Genomic DNA, 25,004 nt, shown 5'->3' on the forward strand with positions numbered 1-25,004 from the left:
TGTGACATGTTGCTGGCATAAACAAACCGAGTAACCCCTCCCTCATAAAAACAGGTCGGGCAGACATACAGTATGTAGGGAGAAAGAGCATTGATTTGGAGTTTAAGAAAGGTTTCTATAGCTCTCACAGAAAGGCAGGGCCATAAATCCACTTAATGGCTGCAGATATTAGCATGAGCTAAGCTGGTGGGACAATCATCACTTAGAGGAAAGAGGAAGGTAGAGCTGGATGGAGGGACACAGACACAGACTAAGGGGATGGTTATGTGCAAGTGTAAATGAATGCCTGTACACATACCGATGAAGGTACACACATACACACACATACACACTCACACAATTGTTTGACAAAATTTCGCTCCACCGTACAGGTTTGCCGCTTGTCTGCTGTCACTCCCACATTTAATGCAGGTATTAATAATACAATATCTACTGTAAGTTTATAATGTTTGCAGGTGCTGTTGTACACACCAGCGAAAACGTTAGGGTAAAAAAGGCATATTATTTTCAATAATGATCAGTTAAGAAACATACTGTACAAAATTACCACCAAATATTTGATGATATACAGCATGATGTGTTAATCCCTACAAAATTAATCATAAAAAATTAACTAATTAAGTTTTTAACAAAGGAACAAGCACACATATACAAACATGCATTCATGTGGTCCAAATTAAAAAGGTACCCTGTGGAGTTTTTTTGTAAACAAATGAACGAAAACATCACCAAAACACGTTGTGTGTATCCTTGAGGCCAGAAAAAAAGAATTCCTTTCTCTTTAAGCAATTTCACAGCTGATTTTTCTTTTGGGCATTCATCTCTACCCCAGCCTTGCAAACCGTTGGCTTATTGGTTTGTGTACAACAACCAAAGCAGTCGCAGACTACCGGCATATACCACATTTCTTAATCGGAAAATGCAGTATTCGGAAAAAAGCCTTCTTTGGAATATCCAAATTATGCTGTTTACATGACCGGTACCAAATTTGTAATATTGTCATTTTCGGAATAATAATGGAATATTAGTGTGCATGTATACTTACTCTGTCAAGACAAGTAGCTTGGTGCTGCAGGATACATAGGGCACACACATAGTAAAAAATATTTTCGGTTCATAATGAAACTGTGGCGGGACAAATTAGACTAGGGCGGGGCGCCACAGTCTGGCTAATGTATGGGACACACACACGCACACGCACAAACACACACACACACACACACACACACACACACACACACAGGTGAGAAAAGGAGAGAGAGATGACAGAGAGATCAGACTGGGGGTCTACTGTTGTGGTGTACTACATTCAGAAGCACAATGCGCAGTAAAGTGTGGTGGAAAACTACAAATCTGCGGCTGCTTTGCGTTTCCCAGGGAGCTCTCAGAAGTGTTGGAGGGCTGTCACCAGGGCGGAAGTGCTTTTTGAAGCTTGCTTTTTTTTTTTTTTTTAAAGCATCTTCCACTGCCAGAGATGTAAAAAAGACGAGGAAATGGAAAAAGAAAAGTTAGCAAGCAAAAGTCGGGGAGGGGGTGACATGTAACCTAAAAAGCCTTTTCAGTTTGCATTGTGGGATGGCAATGCTTTGCAATGACAAAATGCCTTCACTTTGTTATGGTGGTAATGTTCGACAAGAGACTGACCATCTAATGATACAATATAAATGTTTGCCTGCTGTTCTATATTTAATTTCATGATGTCTAATAATTTCCCCTCTGAATAAATAAGAGGCAGGATTAAGTATAACTAAGCCAAACCAAAAATTGCAGTACATCTTTTTCAGTCACCATGTGATTTCCCTGTTTACTGCCTAATCTACTTCTACTTTATTAATAATATGTGACATTTCACCTGATGCCTCTCAACGACATTCTAAATGTCTATCAATTCATTGAATATCAGCTCTGACGTAGATTACTTGTTGGCAGTAATGCCAAGAAGAAAAAAAATACTACCCGAAAAACAAAATGAACCCAAAAATAGTTTTTTAACCTTTGTTGCATGTCGTTGCCCTCTATCTCTCCAATTTTTCTATCCCTTTCCACAGTCCAGTCCAATGAATCTGAAATGCCACAGGGCTGTTAGAATTTTAAACATCCACTTTCAGTTCGTGTCATGGCATGGCACATGGTTATGGTGCATAAGGTGGCTATTTCTGCTGGCAGTGTTTAACATTGTTTTTCAACTAAAAACATTGAACATCTGGTTTGTTGTCACTGCCTTTGTGCTACAATATGTATACAGCAACTACAGCAATCCTTCCCTCCCTTAAGATTTATCACACTCATTTCTACAACAGTAGGGAAGAGAGGAAGCATGTGGCCGGAATGTAAATGGCTCTTTACATTTCTCAGTCGTTCATTCTGATAAACACACCGAATGGGGGAGAGACAGATAGATTGATGAATGAATGGACAAGGAAATGGATGGAGTAGGTACAGAAGAAGTGGGCAAAGGAGAAAAGAGGAAATGAGAGGAAAGAGAGTCACAGAGATGGAGTGCCTGGAAAGGAGTCACACTGAAAGCCAGACGTAAAGGACTTTTAGATTAAGGCACAACCAGAACTGACAACCAACGGCTGCAATACAGTTAGAGAAAATATCTGTAACATTTATTCATGATAATAAATACTAGCCTAAATCAACAAGAAACGAAAATCTTTTCCAGATCCTATATTTTGTCCTTCTTCCTCTTTCCGTCTGCCTTTCTCTCTTTATGTCCCGGTGCTTATCCGTCACTTTTACAAACCAAACCACATTCTCTTCCCATCTATCTTTTTTATTTTATCTCCATGCTCTCTATTTCCCTCTGATGTGTTTACCCAAAACTCTATCCCCCTCTCTTCTCTTGTCCTGTGTTATGTAACCATGTTTCTGTGCCTTCGTGCTCCACTTTCGTGTAAGGACCCTGTATGGTTAAACACTGCAGCTGAGCACTGGGACACAGTGATGGGTTTATTGGTTATGGGGACGAGCGGTAACCAGTGTTTTTATTCCTTCATTGAGGACAAAGCAGTAATGAACAGCTTACACAAAGTGACTTTGTTTTCTGGAGCAGCCACTGTGAAACTCAACTGCACAGAACATTAAGGGCTCTTTTGTTGCCAGTATACCTGAGTGGATAATCTTTAGTGTGGTTACCACTGCCAACGTTCATAGTCACAGAAGAGAATGTCCCTAAGGGTATAATGGTTAAACTGTTACTAATGCATTGGTGCTTTGTGTTTTACTTGGAGTAAAGCGAAATGAAAAAAGGAAAGTAGTCTCGCTTTGCAGACCCTCTTCCAAAGCGCGCTGAAGGAGAGTCTGGCTATTCCACATAGCATTCGGGGATGGGAGGAAAACATGCTCTGGTTCAATGGCATTTCTTTAAACCAATCAGAATCGTCATGGGCGGTGCATCGATGTCATGAAAGAAAACTCAGATTGGACAGATAGTCTAGCTAGCCGTCTGGATTTACCCTGCAGAGATCTGAGGAGCAGTTAACTGATAGTCCTCAGAAATCCACCAGTTTAAAATTCCAACACAAAGAAAGCGGAAGGAAACAGAAAATACATGCATCCGGCGGAATTTCCAGCAGCACCGGAGCAATCCCGGAATTGGAACGTCAAGGATATACTTGACGGCTGTTTAACAGGTGTTTTATAGTAATTAATGTGCGCGTGACAAGTTTGCCACTCAAAAAGTCATTTATTACGTAATTTTGTTGCAAATGTGCATTATTTACAAGCGAAAAAATGGCAGGGCGACCCCGTTCTTTGGAAACGATTGTGGCAAATGAGGCCAAATGTTTTCCCGGGACAGTTGCCACAATTTACAGTGTAGACTAAAGAAATCATGATAGGCCTACTACTTGCCTAACCCCCACCCCTCAAACCTTGTTTTATAAACACTACGGCGCTTTTCCGGCCGCACCCCGACCCAGTCACGAACGGCTCTGCTCACCCGGACCCAAGGGCCCGGGCTACTCCAGATCAACCGAAGCACTTGTTCAAAATTTGTTTATTATTAGGATAAACCCCTTGATATGTATTATCTCATTTTCGAGGGGGTCCCTAAAGGCGCATGGGTATCGCTACGATTCTGACTTAGAGGCGTTCAATCATAATCCCGCAGATGGTAGCTTTATGGTAGCTTTGGGACACTCAGTTTTTGGAAAATAATAAACTAACCTGTCTCAAATAAGACCCTCATCATTTGGGACACTCAGTTTTTGGAAAATAATTTGGGACACTAAACTGCACGTATACCCGCACTATCAATGTAAAAACAGAAAAAAATTAAATAAAAATCAGTTTCTTTGAAAATCCAGCCCAGTCTCATGGCAGTTCGTGAAATGGTTACGTTATCTATTGATTCGTGAACAGGACACGATTATGTTGTTTTTTTTCGTGTGGTGATTACGAATTTTAATTTAATGTATTTAAATGGGAAGCATATTTCGTGATCACAGCACGACAACGGTAGGGAGGTTGGTCGGGGTGGTGGATGGGTCAAACAATACAGGACTTTCCCCCCGGAGAGCGGGGATCGTGTCCGGCGTGTTGCAGTTCCTTTCCGTGTTAGTTTCTTCCTAACCACAACCGTCCCGTTGTTTTCGGCGTGTCCTGCGTGTGACAGTTCCTTTCCCAGTATCTTCTTTTCCTAACCTCAACCGTCCCGTTGTTGTGGCGTTTCATGTCTCCGTTGTTGCGTGCCACAGAGACCGCGGATCGTGTCCCTGCGCCCAGGGATCGCGTCCCCGTGTGGCGGTCCGTCCCATTGTTGTCGCCAGCGTGTGGCGTTTACTTTCCCCGTTGTTGTCGCCGGCGTGTGGCGTTTACTTTCCCCGTTGTGGCGTTTAATTTCCCCGTTGTTGCGTCCCCCAGAGCAGCCCAGTATCATGGCAGTTCGTGAAATGGTAACATTCAAAAATCGTGACCTGTACACGAAATAAACGAGAAAATCGTGACCTGTACACAAACCGTGTAGTGAAAATCATAACTGGTGTAATGAATCAACAATCAACATTTCTCCACAGAAGAGTAGGCCTGTTTAAGTGTTTGATGGTAGGCTATTCCATCACGTAAATACAATTTCAGATCGAAATACCAATAAAACATTATAAAACTGTTTAATTTAGCTTGTAAAGACATTTTAACTATAAATAAGCTTTTTTGCTGTAAATAAATTATGCAGTGATGATCCCTCTCTACTTGCCAATTCCTTTCAAATGGCTTAACAAAATGCATCCAAGTACATCCCAGACATGCTGTTTCAAGATTTAGTTCCTTCCTAAATTCCTAGTATACCACTTGTCCTCCGGTTTTGGCCTTTTGGATGTTAGCAGGCCAGGATCTGCAGTAGAAAGAGCATTTAATATCTCTGTTTACAACCCTCAGAGCAACCTGCCGGAGAGCCTGATGATGATCTGTTAAAGGGTAGTCTCTCTAATCATCAGTTAAGTTTGTATTTAATTTCAGCATTTAGCCAAGCATATGCTTTATATTTTTAAAACATAAGGACATAGTATGGTGACTGACTTGAAGGCACAGGGTTTTTCCACAGTTGCAGCTGTATACTTGAGCAAAACAAATGTCGGTGTTGTTGACATATTACATAACAAGTAGGCCTAATGTTAATGAAGGGGCAGGCAGACTGTGGAGTTTATGAGGACAATAGCAAAGGAGGGGAAAGGAAAGCAGGGGAAGAAGCATAAAATGGTGATGAAGGTGATGGATTGAAAGAAAGATGACTGGAGAGAGGGAGGAGTGGACGGATAAGCTGAGGTGTAATTCTGACCATCACGGCTGTCATGTGTAGATGAAAAATCTCAGTTCATTTTCCATTGACTCTGTTATTTCACAGCATCCCATTGGTAGTATCATATTGTTTTCAAGGACAAGACATCAACATCTCTTTTCCTCAATTCATTCTCTCGCTCCCTTGTCCGCCTATTGGCCTATTATTCTTTCTCTCGTCGAGCGTCACAGTTGCATCATGCAGACATTTAAAACATTGATACAGCATCGGTATAATTAGGACTCACATATCGACGGTTTCACTGCTGCCAAATGTGAGTGTGCGTATGTGTTTGTAAAAAAAAACGATAAATAAAGACAGCACTTGACACAGCATTGGCATCATTGTGACCAGCTTGGAAAAAAACATTGGAAAGAGTTGACAGTCAATCGAGTATTAGAAACACTGGGCATGTTTCCAGTGATGATGGGAGGCTTCCAAAGTACTTAGAAAGATGCAGGTAAAATATTGAATTTAATGTTTGCTGTTGGCTCTACAGACAGCACCATGGCTCCTGCTGCGCCGTGGCTCTTGTGTACTATGACAGTGTCATCAGGCGTTGTAACTGCAGGCCTAAGACCTGATTGATTGTCATTATAGCCCAGGCACCGTGTTATTAATCCAGAGTGCAAAGAACAAATACAATCCTGATCAGTAAACAGATAGCAGAGATAGGTATACTCTGCCGCTGCTTCTGTAAAGCACACAGGCTTTTGTGGCGTGTTTTAATATCATAAAATACTTAAAGTGGCATGTCTTTTTGTGGTTTATGACTCTCCTGTCCTAGTTGAAAATGCAATGTAAGGTAAACTATGCCAGTGATGTGTTGTCAACCAACAGGGTATACAAAAGAAACAGAGAGGAATAGAAGTAGTTGGATATTGATTTTTTTTTTATTATTATAGTGAAAAGCAAAACCTAGTGAAAACAACTTAATTTTGCTAAGGCAAAAAGAAAGAGCATGTTGCTATGTTTGTGAAAGGGGAAGCAAAAAGAGGGGTAGGTGTTAATCAGATACATGTTCGTTGTTTTGCATCCAGTCCCTGAAAACATGTTGTACTCTTCCAGTCGGATTTGAACTAACTGCTGCCTTTGCCTGTTGTATAACAGAAAACTTATTTTTCGAAATAGGAAATGTGTGTTGTTCTTGGTAGGAGAACAACACGCATTTACTAGTCTCATCTATCTTATCATATGTTACACACACCATCATACAGAGTAAACCCAGATTAGCTGCTGTGGAACACCAGTAACATAGTGTATGAAGGAATTCCTGCCTGAACCAGACACACATGGTTTAATAATCCACATTTCCTACTATTACAGTAAAATCTATTTTGTCACAAACATTGGGGAAGGGGAAAACATGATTCAAATGCAGGCTGAAGCAACTATAATCATTCTGTAATACATTCAGCAGTTGGAATTAATTCAATTTTGCATTCTGGGTCAATGCTGGAGTTTAGCAACTATAGTGTGTTTTGTTTCTGACTGCAACAACAAAGTGATCTGAATTTGGTATTACACTGATGTATTCTTGCTGCCTTCTTCTGCTTGCTGAGGATCATAGGCATGATTAAGGACCCATTTGCAATAACAAACTGAGTGAATAACAAAAAATATTTCTCTGATGCAAAGTTCAAATATTTATAACGAACAGTGGGTGGAAGAACTCCGATTTTTTTACTTAAGTAAAAGTAGCAATACCACAACGTGGTAGTATTGTCAACTTTTACTTAACTTAGAGTACATAACTAATAGCATCAAAATATACTTAAAGAATCACACTTGCTTCTAATGTTATAAAAAAAACACAAGACTTTAACCCGGAAAACCGGTGTTCGTGTTCCGTGCAAAACCAAAAGTCAACGTTGGCTTTTTAAAAGTTACGTATAGGCTACATATGTTAACTTTCTTAAGTAACGTTCCTTAAGTAATGTTCTTAACTTACTCCAATCGTTTTTTTCCTAATCCTAACCAAGTTTGTTTTTGCCTAGACCTAACCAAGTAACGTTACTTTTGCTTGAATTCACGTCGAGACTTTCAGAGTGTTAAAAACTGACCCCAAGAGGTCCTGACTAAGGTAAAGGCGACCGATTGCCAAGGAGACTCCTTTTTTCGACGTGGGACATTAAAGTTACATTTAAAAATGTAAAGTACATACTAAAAATCAGGATAATCCCTCTGGAACACATTGCTCTGTCCACTATAGGAAAGACTTGACAGTGCCACCCACAATGCAAATTTGGATTACAATAAGCCTAGTCCAAAAACATTACAAAACAACCCAGTCTGTCTGTTACTGATAGATACCGAACAAACACCGAAGTTCTTATCCAAGTCTTTGTTCTGAAGTAAATATCAGGTTAAGTGCAAAACATGGTTAACTGAGAGGAGAAAACAGCTGGAAAAAAACATGGAACCTTTCTTGTTTCAACTTTTTTAGTCCTCTCTGTCTCTCTCTGTCTCCTTCTCTATCTGTCTTTCTGTCTTTGGACTGGTATGAGAGGAAGATGAATAACCCAGCTTTTCGACCCCAAAGGTGAGAAACGACTGCTAAGATTGGTCTCAACATATAGAGGCACTGCACTCTGCAGCCTGTCGCAACAAGTTTGTGTGTGTTATTGTGTGTATAGGTGAATATGTGTGTGCTTAGTGTTGGTAAGAGGGTAAGCGGTTTTGTAAATGTGTATGTGTAAAAATGTCTATACAAATGTGACCATTATGATTGATATTCATTGAAAAAAACACGTCCATTAATTGGATTATTATATGATGGCTGTATCAATGTTTCTAGATATCTTACTGACTACATTCTGCACAGTATATGTTCTCCTATTATGCCAAAAAAGAAACTTTGGAAAAGAAATGGGGCTACGTGGAAGAGAGAAAAAGGAGTGATGCAGAAGAATGGATCAAGAGTGAAAAGGAAGCATGATAGAGACAAAGAGAGACCAATGAGGAATGAGACACACAAAAGCATAAGCAAACAGAACATGAACGAGGATGATGTTAAGGGATGAAAGTAGAGAGCAAAGTAAAGAAGTGAATTCCTCCTCGTTGTGCCATCCAGCTCCCCCTTCTGAGTTTCCCCTCATACACATCTTGTTTCATCTCCATCCCTGCACAATGCTGGAAATGTACAACAGTTTGGGTGATGCCAGCTAGCAGGTAATTATTTTGACTATAAAGAAGGAATGGGGAGAGATTGAAGAATAGGGAGGGATGGTGAAAGCTGAAAGGAAGAGAAAGGGGGGAGAGGGGGAGATGAATGTCAAAGGGGATGGATATTTTTCTCTGTTTTAATCACTGTGTTAGTAAGTTTAAGTGTTCCTGTAGGTGCAATGGTGTTTACAGATAAGAGCTGAGAGGTGATTACTGAGAAGGTAAAGCGGATGAGAGGGGAAGGATGGGAAAGAGAGCAAGAGAGGGAGAAAAACACTCACACAGTCACATGCAACAAAACATATTGGTTGAGGTCTGTTACTAATAACCTGTAAAAAAAATGATTGTGTACACTGTGGTAAATAAGAACTGTATTTCCCTTATTAACAACAGTGTTGTCATGATGTGCAGATATGATGATGAGAACAGTGATAAAAAGTGTTAGAAGATTACTACAGAGAGCAGTTAGCGAGGGATGATACAGAATTTGTAATAATAATCAGTTAACTCCATGTGTACTTGTCTTGATATTATGGCTTATTTGTATATTTGTATTTTTGTATAGTATGTTGATATGTGCCTATATATATTTTTGTCTCTATTGTACAGTATGTTACTACTACATGTCTATTTGTTGACAACACCTACCAAAGTCAAATTCCTTGTGTATGTAAGTATACTTGGCAAATAAAACTGATTCTGATTCTGATTATGGAGGCCTCATCACACCAGCATTTTCAATTTTGCATCAAAATCAGTTTATTTCAATGGATCAGTGCAAATCTGTGCACGCATCAAGTCAAGTTCAACTTTGGTGTACCTTGACACGCATATTTGTGCCATTGACCAATAGCTGTGTTGACAATGCAGCCTTTTAATGGAACGCAAAGCCAGTGAGCCCAAAATAGCGGAAGCTAATGCAGCTTAGGTGTGTTACACCATCCACTTTTATTTAATCTCCTCTGTAGTGGTCGAAATAAGAGGAATGGTTGGCAGACAGTTAAGAGTCAATGGTACAAATACTTCTTTCGAATAAACTGCACACTTATTGACCCATTAGCAACCAAGCTAACATATTCGCTGTCAGTTAGCAGGTTTGTTAGTTTGGAGAGCTTTAATCCCTCTTCAGTAACTTTTGATAGATTGAGATGATGTACAATCCTGAGAACAAAATACTTGGGGTGTAAACAGTACAGAGAAAATTGAAAGACGCTTAGTGAGCTATTTTGACTGCCGCTATTTTGTTCACAACTAGCTAGCGTGTTGGTGGCTAGCTTGTCAGCTACTGTAGCTCACCAGCTAGCCTACATCACCAAGCTTCTGCCACATATTCCGGGAGGACGTGTGTAAATTATTTACACATGCTATTAGTTAATGATGAAATAATTGCTAACCTTTTTAGATTTACATGTCTCTATTTACATGATTAACTGAGTAAAAGATTACCCATTTCTTATACATTAGGCTATAATAGTCTTTATGTATTTACAGCATTAAATTGGCTATCCTAACCTTACTGTTACTACTCAAGGTCAATGCCCAACCTCAACCAATCGGGCTGCTACATAGAGCGGGTCTTGCCTAGAACTGCAGTGGGATTCATAGAAACGCGTATTTACAAGCCATTAGAAATACAATAACATAAAGCTTGTTGTGAGCTAATTTACAGTGACATGTACACAAATAATTTATTTTTCTACGCATTATTTGAGCAATAGGCTACTTGATACTTTACTTGCTTCGGGTAACAGCAATTCTACCAGAGTAAAATGTGTCAGTATTCTTCTCTCCTTTGACAGAAAGATATTAAAAGATGAAAAGGAAATAGAAGGTTGAAGGTGTGGTGGAAGATTTCTATGACGGACTGGGATGTATGCGAATTAAAGAATGATGAGACTAAAAAGCTGGTCAGAGTGGTTTGTTCAATTTATTTTGCTTGCAAGCAGGAGAGCTGTTTCACAGACACGTATCCAAGAGTACCGTGAAAGGGGTCTCAAAGTAACACACAAAGAGAGAAGTACATATATACTTTGTGCAGAGGGAACAATGTCCTGCTTCAGCAGGAAGAATACAGGAAACATCTGGGCGCATCTGGGACTCACCTCTCTATCATGCAGTAACTTTTCCGTCAACATCAGCTGCTTCAGCAGCATGACCTCTCAGTCCAGACTAAAATATCAGCAGCATGACCTCTTAGTTAGTCTAAACTAAAATATCCCATTACAAAGGACAGATTGCAAAGAAATGAGGATAGGCTACGCATAATAGCTGAGAATGGTATGGAGATGAATAGACATCAGATAAACCAGAAGATAGATAGATAGATAGATAGATAGATAGATAGATAGATAGATAGATAGATAGATAGATAGATGTGAAAGTTGAGTCAATGGTGAGATAGAGGAGCAGGAGAAAGACAGATGACCAGTTACAGTACACAGGGAATGATAATTCTTGCTACTGTGCACGCTCCAGCAAACAGCTACATGTAAGCAGTGGATTTTCTGTCAGGGCGACTTGGAACGAGCGTCAATCCACACTGGGACAAGACCATTACCAGGATCACTGGAGTGAAAATGGAGCTGTTGGACGGCCTGTTCCCAACCTCCATGTACACAAACTTACACAGTCACAGAGAGGCTCACAGACACGCAATGTAACACACACAGCCAGTTCTGAGGAGTTAGCAAAACATTGTTAGACTAAATATATAGACAAGAAAATATACACACACTTTAACAATGGAGCCTCCCACAATCCTCCTACAGTGCCTTCAAATTACAAAGTCAAAAGTAACGCAGATCCTTGTTAACAGCCCAATGACATGCTTAAAAAATAAACCTCTCATTATGAAGTCATCACACTTGATTTATTTATATTTTATGCCTTCTTTACAGTAAAGTGGCATATGGTGTTTTTTGGCTGCTTTGGCAAGTAACTACATTAAAGTCAGAGAGGAGAGGAGAGGAGAGGAGAGGAGAGGAGAGGAGAGGAGGCAACTGACAGATAGGCTGTTGCAATTTTGATAATGTAAGTAGCTGTTATGCCTCGGATAAAAAATACTTTGAGCAGTGAAAATGACAGTTTTCACTATGCTAGATGTTCCTCCATGCAGGTTTTTCATTTAATTACATTAACCTATATTATGAATTGTATGCAAACATTTATATTCAAATCTATAAAACCTTCCAATTGCTTAATTTGGCATTCACAAAAATCACAACAAACTGGAAGTGATATAGACAGGCATTTTCTTATGTCCCATCTTCTTTTTCATCTTTACTGTATACCATTATGCATGCAACTAGCAGTGGGAAAGGACTAACTGTTATTCAGTTTTTGAAATAGAATGTACTTAATGAGAGCAATTCACCACACTTAAGATAAAGTGCATACATTGTTAAGTATTAGTATTTTGAGGATGTTTTGTTATACTTTATATCTTTTCTTAATGCCATTATATCTTATGTAAAGCATTGTGAATTGCCTAAACTTAAAACCTGCCTTCAACATTTTTATGTACTTTTTAATGTTTAATTTCTTCACTTTATTAATATGCATAATGTGCACACAGGGATTTCTGTATGAAAATGCAAACTCTCGTATTATTTTGTTTTTAAATCTGACCATCTGCCATGCCCAGTTTTCGGCCTGATATCTGCCTTGTTTTATACATGAGACCCCTGAAGAGAATGAGAGAAAGGAGAAGATGAGGTGAAGAAACAAGAAAAGAAATAATAGGATACAGTATTTGAAATGGGAAGACTGGGGGAAGGAGAAAGAGGAAGAAATTGAACAACTACACAGGAATAGGGGGGCATAGGCATAGGATAGAAAATGTGTTGTGGAGCCACTGCAGCAACAGTTGAGCTGAGGAACATCAGGGCTCTGCAGCAATCTGTCTCGCTGAGCTTTGCTGCACTGGGGTGTGGTGTGGAGTTATAATCATAACACAACTGAAACAACTGCCTTTATTGGACATGCATGTGAGAAGACAAACCCCTGTCCATATACACAGAAATACAATGCATGCATGCACCCCGGGTGGAGGAAGTGTTGAGATCTTTTAAATAAGTAGAAGTACCTAATTGTGAAAAAAAATCAAAAAAAAAAAATCAATGCAAGACTTCAACTCAATTTTGAGTAGAAGTTGTTATGAAGGAGGGACAGGCGCTGTGGTTCTTTCACTTTCCCCACCCAGACTTATCCTGTCGGTCTGGGGATTGAACCGACGACTTCCTGGTCATAAGCATTTGATTGTGTCTGATTATTATCATATATGCATTAACTGTATATTTTCATATTGACTCTACACAATATTTCCTCAAATATTGATTAGTCATAAGAACAAGATGTGTAGGTCAAGACAACAACTACGAACCAATCACATTTCTGTCACAGCAGTGCACCTGTGTGAATACCATGAATAGCAACATAGTGTTTGGACCAGAAATGCATTGCTTGGATTAAATAAACTAGTTTGGTCTGATCTTCAGGAAGGATAAATCATGCATCCTCTGGTGCAGCGCTGCCTCTCTGAGCTGTTTACCTCAAGTGTGCTGGTATAAACCTTTTAAACCCTTTATTTGGATGTAGGAGTTCCAACAAGTAATATGCGTAGAAGAAAACTTTAGGCAGGTGCATGAAAGCCAGCAGTCGGCTAAGAGCAAAGTGTGTTTTAGTGCTGAAAATAGGTGTTGTAATCACTTTTACAGTCCAACTACTAAATATCACTTTGGCCTCAGAGTGGGTTTTGAGGAGCAGAGATAGTGGCGAAGTGAAGCATAAAGTGAAGTCAGTAATAAAATGTTTAACACATCAAAAAAAAGGTCCGGGTTGAAAATATTCACAATTATACATTCTTCCCTAAATGTGCTTAGGGGCTAACAAAAGGCAGAAACAGTTATTCATTGTTTATTTGAGTGCACTTTTGGAGGGTCAAAGTCAATTTTTTATACTGCTGCAGCATCAAAGAGTTTATTTTGGGTTCAGATTAAGCATGGAGGAGGAGGACGTGAGCTTAACAAGCCTCACTGCTCTACTAAAACACAAGCTCTTATTAACGCAAGGTGACAATAGCAAAAGCCCAAAAGTATAACAATAGAGGTGAAATCAGCACTGAAGCCTGAAGACCCGTTTTACATCGAGTTTCTTTGTAAAGTCAATTTGAAGAATAGTTTGATCTGTTTTATGTCATTTTCTTTATTTTTTTAATTGATATTTTAACTAGTTTGTTTTGCTCATGGTACCTAAAAGCCTTTGATCCTAAATGAAAAAGCAACTAAACTCCACATCATCAGTTTATTCCACCCCGACGGGCCTCGTCACAAAGATTAATCTTGGACTGCACCCCATGCTATAAAATGTTAACTTCATGTGGCCACTGCCGTAACCGTTTGAGGAAAGCAGAGCCGTGTGCACATGTTTATCTCTTGGCTCTAAACACCTGTCACAGGCGATGATGGAAAGCGCCATCGAGGCTGAACAATAAAAGGAAATAGGAAGCGCTGTTGATGAAGCACAATACTAATACAGTAGAGGAATAGAATGGCCGATGGAAATGGTTGTTTAGATCCCCAGTGGGTCATTCAATTGCTTGTGCCCTTGAACACATGGCTCTTCAGTGGAATAACTTATAATAAGTGGTACAATGCTATTAAAGGGAGTAGGTGTGTGTGTGTGTGTGTGTGTGTGTGTGTGTGTGTGTGTGTGTGTGTGTGTGTATGTGTGTGTGTGTGTGGGTTTGTTTAACTATATTCATGGGGTCCAAAAACCGGAAGTCCAGTATACTTGTGGGGTCCCGATAGCTTTGTGGGGCCAACATGCTGGACCCCACAACTTTAAAGGGCTGTTTGAGGGTTAAGACTTGGTTTTAGGATTAGGGATAGAATTAGGTTATGGTTAGGGTTAAGGTTAGGGTAAGGGTTAAGGTTAGGCATTTAATTGTGATGGTTAAGGTTAGGGTAAGGGGCTAGGGAATGCATTATGTCAATGACAGGTCCCCACAAAGATAGTGCCACAAACTTCAGTGTCACAGCAATGCGCTGAACAATACATCAACGCTGATAAAGTTAGTATTACAAGTTCTCACTTTAATTGTGTATTGAATTAGCTAAGTAATCGAGAACATCTTATCAAGTCACATGCAATCATATATGACATTTTCATTATTTTATTGTAAAGCTTTTAATGTGTGGTATTGTTTTGTTGAAATTCTATTTATCCTTTGATTATTCCTTTCATGGAAAGTATACTAAGCAGTATGTTTGCATTGGTAACAGATGAAACGATGAAATGATGCCACTTCATCAGCACACACCAGACAAACCATCCCGGTGTGCTCAAACACTCCTTTGGTCCACGTCATCTTGAATGCAATGAATTTCTGATGACTTGTCTGTTCTCTACACCCTTCATTGGCTCCCTGTGCGTTTTAGAATTGATTTTAAGATTTTATTGTTTGCTTTCAAGGCCTTAAATGGTCTGGCCCCGGAGTATTTGTCCGAAATTTTAACTTTGCGGGAGCACAACCGGTCATTGCGGTCTTCAAACCAGCGACTTTTAGAAGTGCCAAGGTCTAGATATAAACGGTGGGGTGACCAGGCTTTTGCAGTTGCTGCCCCGAGACTCTGGAACAAGTTACCCCCTGATATCCGCACTATTACAGATGTAGCTCTTTTTAGGTCCAAACTTAAAACGCATCTGTTTAGTCAGGCTTTTAATACGTAGCAGTGGTGTGACGATTTCGTTCTTCTGTTTCTCTGTAACTATTTCTGATTTTACATGTTCTTTCTTTATATTGTATGATATGTGTTTTTATTCTTGATTTCGATGTTAAGCACTTTGGATACCTGCTGGTTGCTGTAAAGTGCTATATAAATAAAGTTTGATTGATTGATTGATTGTCTGATAGAAATTGCATTTTAGTATTTGCTCTCTTTGTTTGTGTGTGTGTATGTGTGTGTGTGTGTGTGTGTGTGTGTGTGTGTGTGTGTGTGTGTGTGTGTGTGTGTTTTGTAGTTACAGATTTAGGTATCAAGTGGTCACTTGTTCCACCAAACAAAAACACAAAGGGCACTTGAGCTGCAGTGGAGCTAACAAGGTCCCTGATGAAGGTAAATACTTGTTATGAGTAATCCTTTGTCAGCACTTGTCTTTACATAACACATGAACAGTGTTACTTAAAGGATTAGTTATGTGAGCGTATGTCAGTTTTTCCTTGACAAAATAATTTTCTCCACCAACATGGACCTTCGTTGTGGAGTAAATTATTTTGTTTGATGACACAATGGTGGAATGCATCTCTACATTCACTCAAATTACAAGGCACTTGTACTTTACTTGAGTATTTCCAGTGTGTGCACATTTAATCTTCCACTTCACTACATCTCAAAGGCCAACAATGTACTACATCCACTACATTTGTCTGACAGCTTTAGCTTTTCAGATTGTTGTTTACAATTGTTCATCCCCTTCCTGTCCAGTGAAAACCATGTATCTCCAAATCTGATGATTGTTACTGTGAATGATCTGATCAACCCAAGGATGAAGTGTTAATGAGTTGAGAATGTTTTGCTTATTTTTAACATACATAACATTTTCTGCATTAATGCAGCAGTCATATTTATACAGAAACATCATATAACAGTAAAACACTGCAGAGAACATTTAACTAAACAATAGGCTACTTTTACCTTTGATAGGTTAAGTAAAATTAACTGATTTTACTTCAATACTTTACTTAAAGGGTCTGTAATCGATATTCAGAAAAAAAGTAGTCTGGGATTGCCTCCACACGGCTCTCACAGACCATTCCCCAACTCAACAAATACTGACGCTTTGTCACGTCGATCAGCGTCAGATACCGACGCACAAGGTACTCACATGCACTAACATGGACGAGCGGCAGAACCATATCAAAACAAAGAACAGAGAAGCTCAGATTGCAACACACACAGAGGGACTTGTCTATATCTTCACATAGTAATCATTTGTTTACTGCTCTATTAATGTTCCGTATATCAAGTACAGCCTTGTACAGGCTCATATACAGCCCCTTTAAGTAAGGTTTTGAATGCAGGACTTTTATTTGTAGTAAATTTACTTTCACAGTGTGGTATTGCTAATTTTCTCTAAGTAAAGGATCTGAATACTTCTTTCACCACTGCTTATTCCAGGATTTCTCCCGTGCCGAAAAGAAAATCTGCCGGATGCATGTATTTTTTGTTTCCGTCTGCTTTCTTTGTGTTGGAATTTTAAATCCGGTGGATTTATGAGGACTATGATTAATTGCTCCTCAGATCTCTGCAGGGTAAATCCAGACAGCTAGCTAGAATATCTGTCCAATCTGAGTTTTCTCTCGCACGACCATTTTGCCGCGGCTCTGTGTGGAGCTAAGGGCCGCCCATGACGATTCTGATTGGTTTAAAGAAATGCCATTGAACCAAAGCACGTTTTCCTCCCATCCGCTAACCAGACCCTCCTTAGGCGCACTTTGGAGGAGGTTCTGGCAAAGCAAGACTGATATATTGTGTGTGTGTGTGTGTGTGTGTGTGTGTGTGTGTGTGTGTGTGTAATACATTTACTAGTATTTATTGTAGTATTGTTTGTTCATTGTTCTATTCACATTATTTATGCTGTTGGCTAGCAATTATGGTTTTATTGTCTTAATGCACAGGCTGTGTTTTCAGTAATGCTGTACAAACATTTTTTTTTTTTTTTAAATAGATTTTATGAAGGTTGATGTGCCAAATATTTATTGGCACCACCTTAATGTCACTGGCACTGATTATTAGAGGCACGGTGTGCACAGAACAGTGGGTGGTGATGGCGCAGTGGATTTGACACATTCCTTTGGTGTGGGAGACCCGGGTTCGATTCCCACTGCAATACATCAACCAATGTGTCCCTGAACAAGACACTTAACCCCTAGTTGCTCCAGAGGCGTGCAACCTCTGATATATATAGCAATTATAAGTCGCTTTGGAAGCGTCAGCTAAATGACATGTAATGGAACGGACATCGCTGCTCTCTGCTATTTGGCACCTTGTCTACATGATTTCTACAGATTTCCCTCAATTATGTAAAATGTCAGCTTTAAACATTTCTGGTAATATAAACAAGTACTTGAAAGGCCTTTGTGTATGTCATCTTCTTTGTTTCCTGTCTTACTGTGTCCACTCGTCGCCTTCAGTGAAGCTGCAGTCCATAATATGATGAGCTGAGCGGTCGTTAATTTAAATAAGAAAACTTGATATTGCACATTAATTCCCACAGCTGAATCACGTATCAAAGGATATGATTCATTTTTAATTTTGCTTTGCAGCAGTTTCCACACAACACACACTGCAGCAGACAGACTGACAGCAAAACAAAAACACAAACAGCCGCTTGGGAGGTGAGAAGCAGTGCAATGGTGGGACACAGAGGGGGGCACCGTACAGTTATAATGAGAGGTTTGTGTGTGTGTGTGTGTGTGTGTGTGTGTGTGTGTGTGTGTGTGTGTGTGTGTGTGTGTGTGTGTGTGTGTGTTATAAATCATTGCACTGCTGCCTGTTGTGATTGCCTGACCTAGTGTTTCAGCACATTACCACCTTAACAGCTCTGTGGTTGGATTTATTTGTTGAGTGCACACACACACGCACAAGGCACAAACACACACACGTGTGCACCCAGACTCATGTATACAAACACACACGTTTAGACCCACTGCACTGTCTCGCTCACAGCTGTCTCGCTGTCAAATGTATGCAGGTTGAGAATGAATTTTAAAATGGGGAAAACAATTTCACCAAGGCTCATCCATTCTGCACAGAAACACCAAGCATTGTTTTGTTTCTCACAGGCAAACTCAGACAATACCGAAATTCATGACTTCATATTTTATAATTGGGGTCTCAAACTCAATTTTTTTTTTGTCATTTACATTTTTGGCAATTCATTTAGTCTGTTGGGGGTTCTTTTATTCCCAACAACTTGAAACCAGCTCGAACTGAGACAGTTTCTGTTTCTATTCTTTCTGGTATTCTCTTCCCTCTCATTTTCTGTTTGTCTCAGTGCACACATAAAATTAAGTCATACAACCTGAGATAGGGATACTTTATTTTTTTTTAAGTTAAAGTGACTATACCTAATTAAATTTTACACATTTCTGAATGTAATGTTCCATCTGATGATCATAAATGACCTGTAACAGCAAATAAGACTAACAGTGAAAAAAAAATGCTAGTTTCATATAGTTTTTATTAAAGGTCCCATGACATGGTACTCTTTGGATGCTTTTAATAGGCCTTAATGGTCCCCTAATACTGTATCTGAAGTCTCTTTTATATAGGCCTTAATGGTCCCCTAATACTGTATCTGAAGTCTTTTTCCTGAAATTCAGCCTTGGTGCAGAATTACAGCCACTAGAGCCAGTCCCACAATGAGCTTTCCTTAGGATGTGCCATTTCTGTGTCTGTAGCTTTAAATGCTATTGAGGAGGAGAGGGGGGGGCAATGTGGTTGTACGTCAGTAGCCAACATTAAATGACGTCTTCCTTCCATTTAGCGTGGACGTTTTATTCCTTTCAGTCCGTGTTTGTGTTGGCCTACTATTTTCTTTTCCCTTGTCCCCCTGTAGTTGTGTAAAGCGTCCGTGGGTTTCATGACACATGCTATATTAATCTAAGTTAATATTACGTTGGTTGCTACAACAATCTCTTAATGCTTTGGCTTGTGAACCAGTGACAGAGATACCGGGTTTATCTCATGAGACATCCAAAGTAGGCTAAGTTACCGTATGCAACACTTGAAATACAACGATGCATCTGTAACGTATTCTTTTATTGTAAATGAATGATTTTCTGTCCGACCAAAATATTCATCGCGATTATATGACCTCCCGGTAGCGCTAACTTGTAATACAGTGGGCAATACAGCTCCGTAAAGAAAAGACCTTTACGACGGCATGTGTGGTAAAAACACTACCGCTTTTGTCCAAAGCTGCCGTGAGAATCAACACAAACTGAAAGTTACATATAGCCACTTTAAATTGAAACATTTTCCACTCGGTTTGCTTTGTCAGTTTGCTTCCGCTTGTGTCTTTTCCCTGACTTTGTGTGCAAGGTGCTGCCTCTAAAATGTGTGTTTTGACTGAACACACTATACTGTCAGGGAGACTGTGCTGAGACAATTTAGTTTTTCTTGAAAGACAATTATGATGGGAATAAATTGCAAATACTGTGTTAATGAATTAACTACATTATTTGCCTTCTCTTTGTATCAGTCATGACAAAAAATTGCTCACTCTGAATCTACCAGATCTGAATATCACCCACACTACAATCCCCCAAAATCTTTCCCGCAATATCTTAGGGAGACCTGTTTTCTCCAGACCCACAGTACACATGGCGGTACCAAACTCCTGTAAAAACTGATTATCTCTAAGCACTAACCAGGATAAATCTTCCAACAACTGGTCAGAAAACCCTTTCATGCACCTTGAAATAGGAGTTTTCTAATAAGATTGAACATCGACAACCACATTATTTTAAACCAACCTGATCTCACAGAATTCCGTGAAATGAACACGGCCCCTTAACTCAAAATCTGTGGCAGTTTCACGGAATCGCAAAACATTCCGTGATGGGCCCACGGAAGAATTCCGTGAAATGAACACGGATCGCCGAAAATTCCGTGATGGGCCCACGGAAGAATTCCATTAAATAAACACGGCCCCTTAAGTTAAGGAAAAGGTCATGGGTGGGCTTACGGTTCTGTGACACGAGGGAAGAACGGGACGGTTGGGTTCAGGAAAAGGTCGTGGGTGGGCTTACGGTTCCGTGACACGCGGGAAGAACGGGACGGAAAAGAAGAAAGCGACTTTAGGAAACTTGACATGTGGGACATGAACCCTGGTCTCCTGGGTGAAAGTCCTTTGTTTGACCCATCCACCACCCTAACCAACCTCCTTATGCGGAATTTCGGCCTTACATAGTACTCACTACCGTAGTCGCTCTTAATGCTACGTCATCTTCTCATTGACTTTACATTGGCATTGTTTTCCGTGTTGGCCACACAGATTTGTCACACATTCCGTGCCACCACCACGTAATGCGCTGTTAACAATTCGTGATCATTTCACGGAATTCTGTGCGACCAGCCTGTTTTAAACACCATCCCAGTTCAATCCTAAAAGAAGCCGAGACTCGAGAATAGTCCAAAGGTGTTAAAACAAGCCCTAGAGAGAAAAAAAAGAAAGACTCGCACAGACAATCATTATCCATTTAGCCCAGCCACAGCTCTCAATGGCAAATCAGTGGAATTACAACAGCTAAGGCCTTCACTCATCAGCGCCTCCTTCTCTCTTGTGTACCTTTTTCCCTTATGCTCCAGCGGACTGTCATTTACAGGCTCCTTTATCACTAGGCTCTGGTCACATCCACGCAGTGGTTAGATCTGTCGTTATCGTCTTTGTTTTTCCGAACATAGCCTTCTACTGTACAGTCTCTCCTTATTTCTCACATTCTTATTTTGCTTTGTGGTTGGCACTGACCCTTTATCCGTCCTGAGTTAAGAGACACTTCCTTGGGACTATGCCATGGTGGTACAAAAAAAGGCACATTTGCAACGATTCAGCTTTTGTCACAGTAACTGTGCTTTTGTATTATTTTTTAATATGAATTATTGCAATGCAGGCAGTAGGGCACTTTGGCAACCCACCAAAAACTCAATTCTTTGGGAATACTGAAAAAGTTTAAAACCATTTAATCTTAACATGTCCTCATGTCAAAATTGTACAAGTGGTACAAGAAATATTGAGATCCTTTATTTAAGTAAAAATATACAGTAGCATAATCTTTTTCAAGTACAAGTCCTGCATTCATAAGTACAAGAAAGAATTTGCAGCAATTTATTTACTTGAATTTAAAGAGGACTGGAAAATAATGATTTCTATTATCCTATCTTATTTATTTACAATCGGTAAAAAAAAACTGTTTTCATCCAGGAAGGTCAAAGTAAATGGTCAAGTGAGCAGAGTTTCAGTGTCTTGCTCCAGGACACTTCAGCTTGCCAGCATCTGTCCAGCTGATTGGAGGCATACCCATGTCACTTCTGAGAAACTTCAAACAAAAATGCTGAATCTCTTGTGACATTATGACCTGCATGTGATCAAGACAGCCAACCAGAGTTCAGAAATATCTCCCAAACCACCCCTGAATTCAGGAATAAAGCCTCACATGTAACTGTTTGATTCAGGGAGGAAAATGTGCCAAGAGCTGCCATCTTTCATCATGTTATGGGTGGCTCAGTGCAGTATAACACTAATGAGTGCTGATGTCCACCACTATCCTCTTCTTCCTGCTCTTCTCATCCTCCCCTGGAAGGATAAGAGGGGATCCAGTAATGACAGGATTTTAAAGGAGCCCCCTTGGTACGACTCTTAACACCCAATAGGCTGGCCGGTCACACCCAGCACACACACCGTCTCCCTCTCTCCCTTTCCCCCTCACACACACAAACAGAAACCCCTGTTCTCGGTACTAGAATTAGCCATTGGCTGGTCTCCATCAGATCCGCTCAATATTCCACCCTTCCAAAAAAACCGTCTCTCTTCTCATTATTCACTGGAGGCCGCACATTGCCACAGTCATAGTTGTGTCACAGCAATCAATCACCCATCAATGTGAAACGGCTACACCGATACAGAGAAAATACAACAACTGCACTGTAATTCCCCCTCCAAACTCCTCCCTTACTATCAGTCCGACATCTGTCCTTTGGAATCTCCATCCTACTGCCTGATCTCCATTTGGTCCTCTCTCTCTCTTTCTTCATCACTATGTCCATTGCTTCCTCATGGATGAATACAGACATCACACCCATTATTACCTCTCTGTGATTCAGTCACTTGATTCATTACCCAGCTGGTGACCTTCTAACACATATGCAGAAATATGCAGACACACACAAGTCCATTCACACATGCAGACATTAACATTTGCATTGACTTGCACACATGATGTACACACGTGCTACACAACTGAATATGCAGATCAGATTTCTTGTTTTTTGATTATTTCAGTGTTTTTTTCAATCCATTCTGTACATGACTGACAGTGTTGGGCAGCAATGTCATTACTCGTTCACCTTTTCAGTAATGAGCAGTGTAAGGACATTTACCAATATTTGAAATTTAACAAATACATTACAGTTATTAATCCCAGTAACACTCAAATACTTTGAAATGATTGTGGCTTTTTTGTTGTCTTGCTGGGAGTTTTATGGAGAGTTGATCTAGGTTTAGTTTCTGCATTCAGATGAGGAAATGTGCCTCCCACTAAAGTTGTCTCATTTACATGCTGAAGTTAGCTACCAGCAAATCTAAAAATAAGCTTTTGAGTTGTTGTTGTTGTTGTGGCTGAGTAACAAGAGTAATGTAACAAGTAATGTAACTACTTATTTTTGCTGTGGAGTAATTAGTAAAGTAATGTAATTGCTTTTTCTCATAAGTAATATGGCATGTGTAATTGATAACAGTTTTAAAGTAAGTTATGTTTTTTCTGTAATTTTTCCCAAAATGATACCATTGAGCCTCAACCACTGTTGCTATTGAGAAGAAGACAGACTAAGACACGATTAAGAGCAATAGCCAATTTAAAAAAAAAAACGTTTAATTTGTGAACAAAACAAGGCACCATAGTTTCTGAATTCATCCAAAATTGACATTGAATTCATGTAATCAGCAGACTGTATTGTCAGTTTTCTCGACAGAAGTCTTCAGCTTTCACCTGGCATTAGCGGCGCCCGTAACAGAATTTTAAATTGTGTGATTGGATGTTTCTTGCCAAAATGAGACCTTTACTCCCCAAAACCATGGGCGCCTGACATAGCTCTTAATAAGCTGCTCTATAAGTTGGTCTGAAATGTCTAGCATGAATCTAAACATTTAGATGAGAACTGGAATAGAAAGCTTGGTACACATGCTTTTACATTAGCTGATTGATGCAAAAGCAACAAGGCTTTTCCTTCTGAAAATAATCATCCATCCATCCATCCATCCATCCCCCATCATCCATCATCCATCCATCCCTTCCAGATAATCTTATGAAACTAAATGCATCAATATCGTAATGATTGTTGGAGACATCATCATCATCATTACCTATTTCACTGCTCATTATTAACACATCTATCATCTATCCATTAATCATCGCTCCCTTCTGTGCCCTAAATCATCCATCCATCCTTCCACCCATTTTTTTCAGTTCATACCTGGAGTTGGTCATATCCGTCTGTCCTCCCTGACTCTTCTCCAGCCCGAGCTTGGTGAAAATCCCGACCAACACCATGATGGCCACCACTCCACAGATAATATACACGATCATGTGGGTCCGATCCTTATCCGGTTCCTCTTGGACCTCTGTGACGGTTGCCGCTGGCCCCCTGGTGTTTGCCCAGACGGGTGTGTCATAGTTGGAACAGGAAGTCTGGTCCAAACTGTGGACTTTGAACTGGCAGCAGAAGCGATAGAAGCAGGAGCCACAACAGAACAGGTAAATACCTGCATTACAGTTGAAGGGCGGGTCCCACTGGCCCATGACGTCGTAGTAACCCCAGCAACGGTTGCCGCTAGTTGGAGCCGTTTTGTCCTCTGGTGGGGCATCTGGTGTGGGTGTTGCCAGTGCGGCCTCTGGTATCATAGAGGGGTCAGTTGTCTCATTGTTGGAAAAGAACTGGGCCAAAGCCTGACCTGATGGCCAAGAGTTCAGTCCACCCAGAGAGGTCAACCCTAGGAGAATGGCCAGGGAGAAGCTTACCAAGAGTGGATGCACGGAGGTGGCCATCTTGGACTTACTCCAGTATCTTGTGGTGGCTCGGTGCTGATGTGTTTTTTAATGATAGTAAAGCTCCTAGGTTTAAAAAACAACAACAAATACATAGAAAGTTAAATATCCTTCTTGTCCAGAGCTTTCCATTATAGTACTGTAACTGAATGAATCTGTGAGCTTTTTAAGATTAGAAATCATTGAGATAACAGTTTTGATAAATTGAGGGGGTTAGCCCTATATGCATGC

General features: G+C 40.1%; 1 protein-coding gene across 2 annotated transcripts in view; it reads right to left on the minus strand.

Annotated features, from left to right (window-relative positions):
- LOC116065323 (protein shisa-9) overlaps positions 1–25,004 on the minus strand; it is a 109,178-nt gene that overhangs the window by 82,595 nt on the left and 1,579 nt on the right. For both annotated transcript variants that reach the window (XM_035996742.1, XM_031320777.2), the window contains exon 2: positions 24,202–24,839. In XM_035996742.1, coding sequence (XP_035852635.1) covers positions 24,202–24,773 — 572 coding nt within the window. In that variant the 5' untranslated portion in view covers positions 24,774–24,839. The remainder of the gene's footprint in view (positions 1–24,201; positions 24,840–25,004) is intronic.

This window comes from Sander lucioperca, chromosome 21 (genome assembly GCF_008315115.2).
Source record: "Sander lucioperca isolate FBNREF2018 chromosome 21, SLUC_FBN_1.2, whole genome shotgun sequence".
NCBI classification, from domain to species: domain Eukaryota; kingdom Metazoa; phylum Chordata; class Actinopteri; order Perciformes; family Percidae; genus Sander; species Sander lucioperca.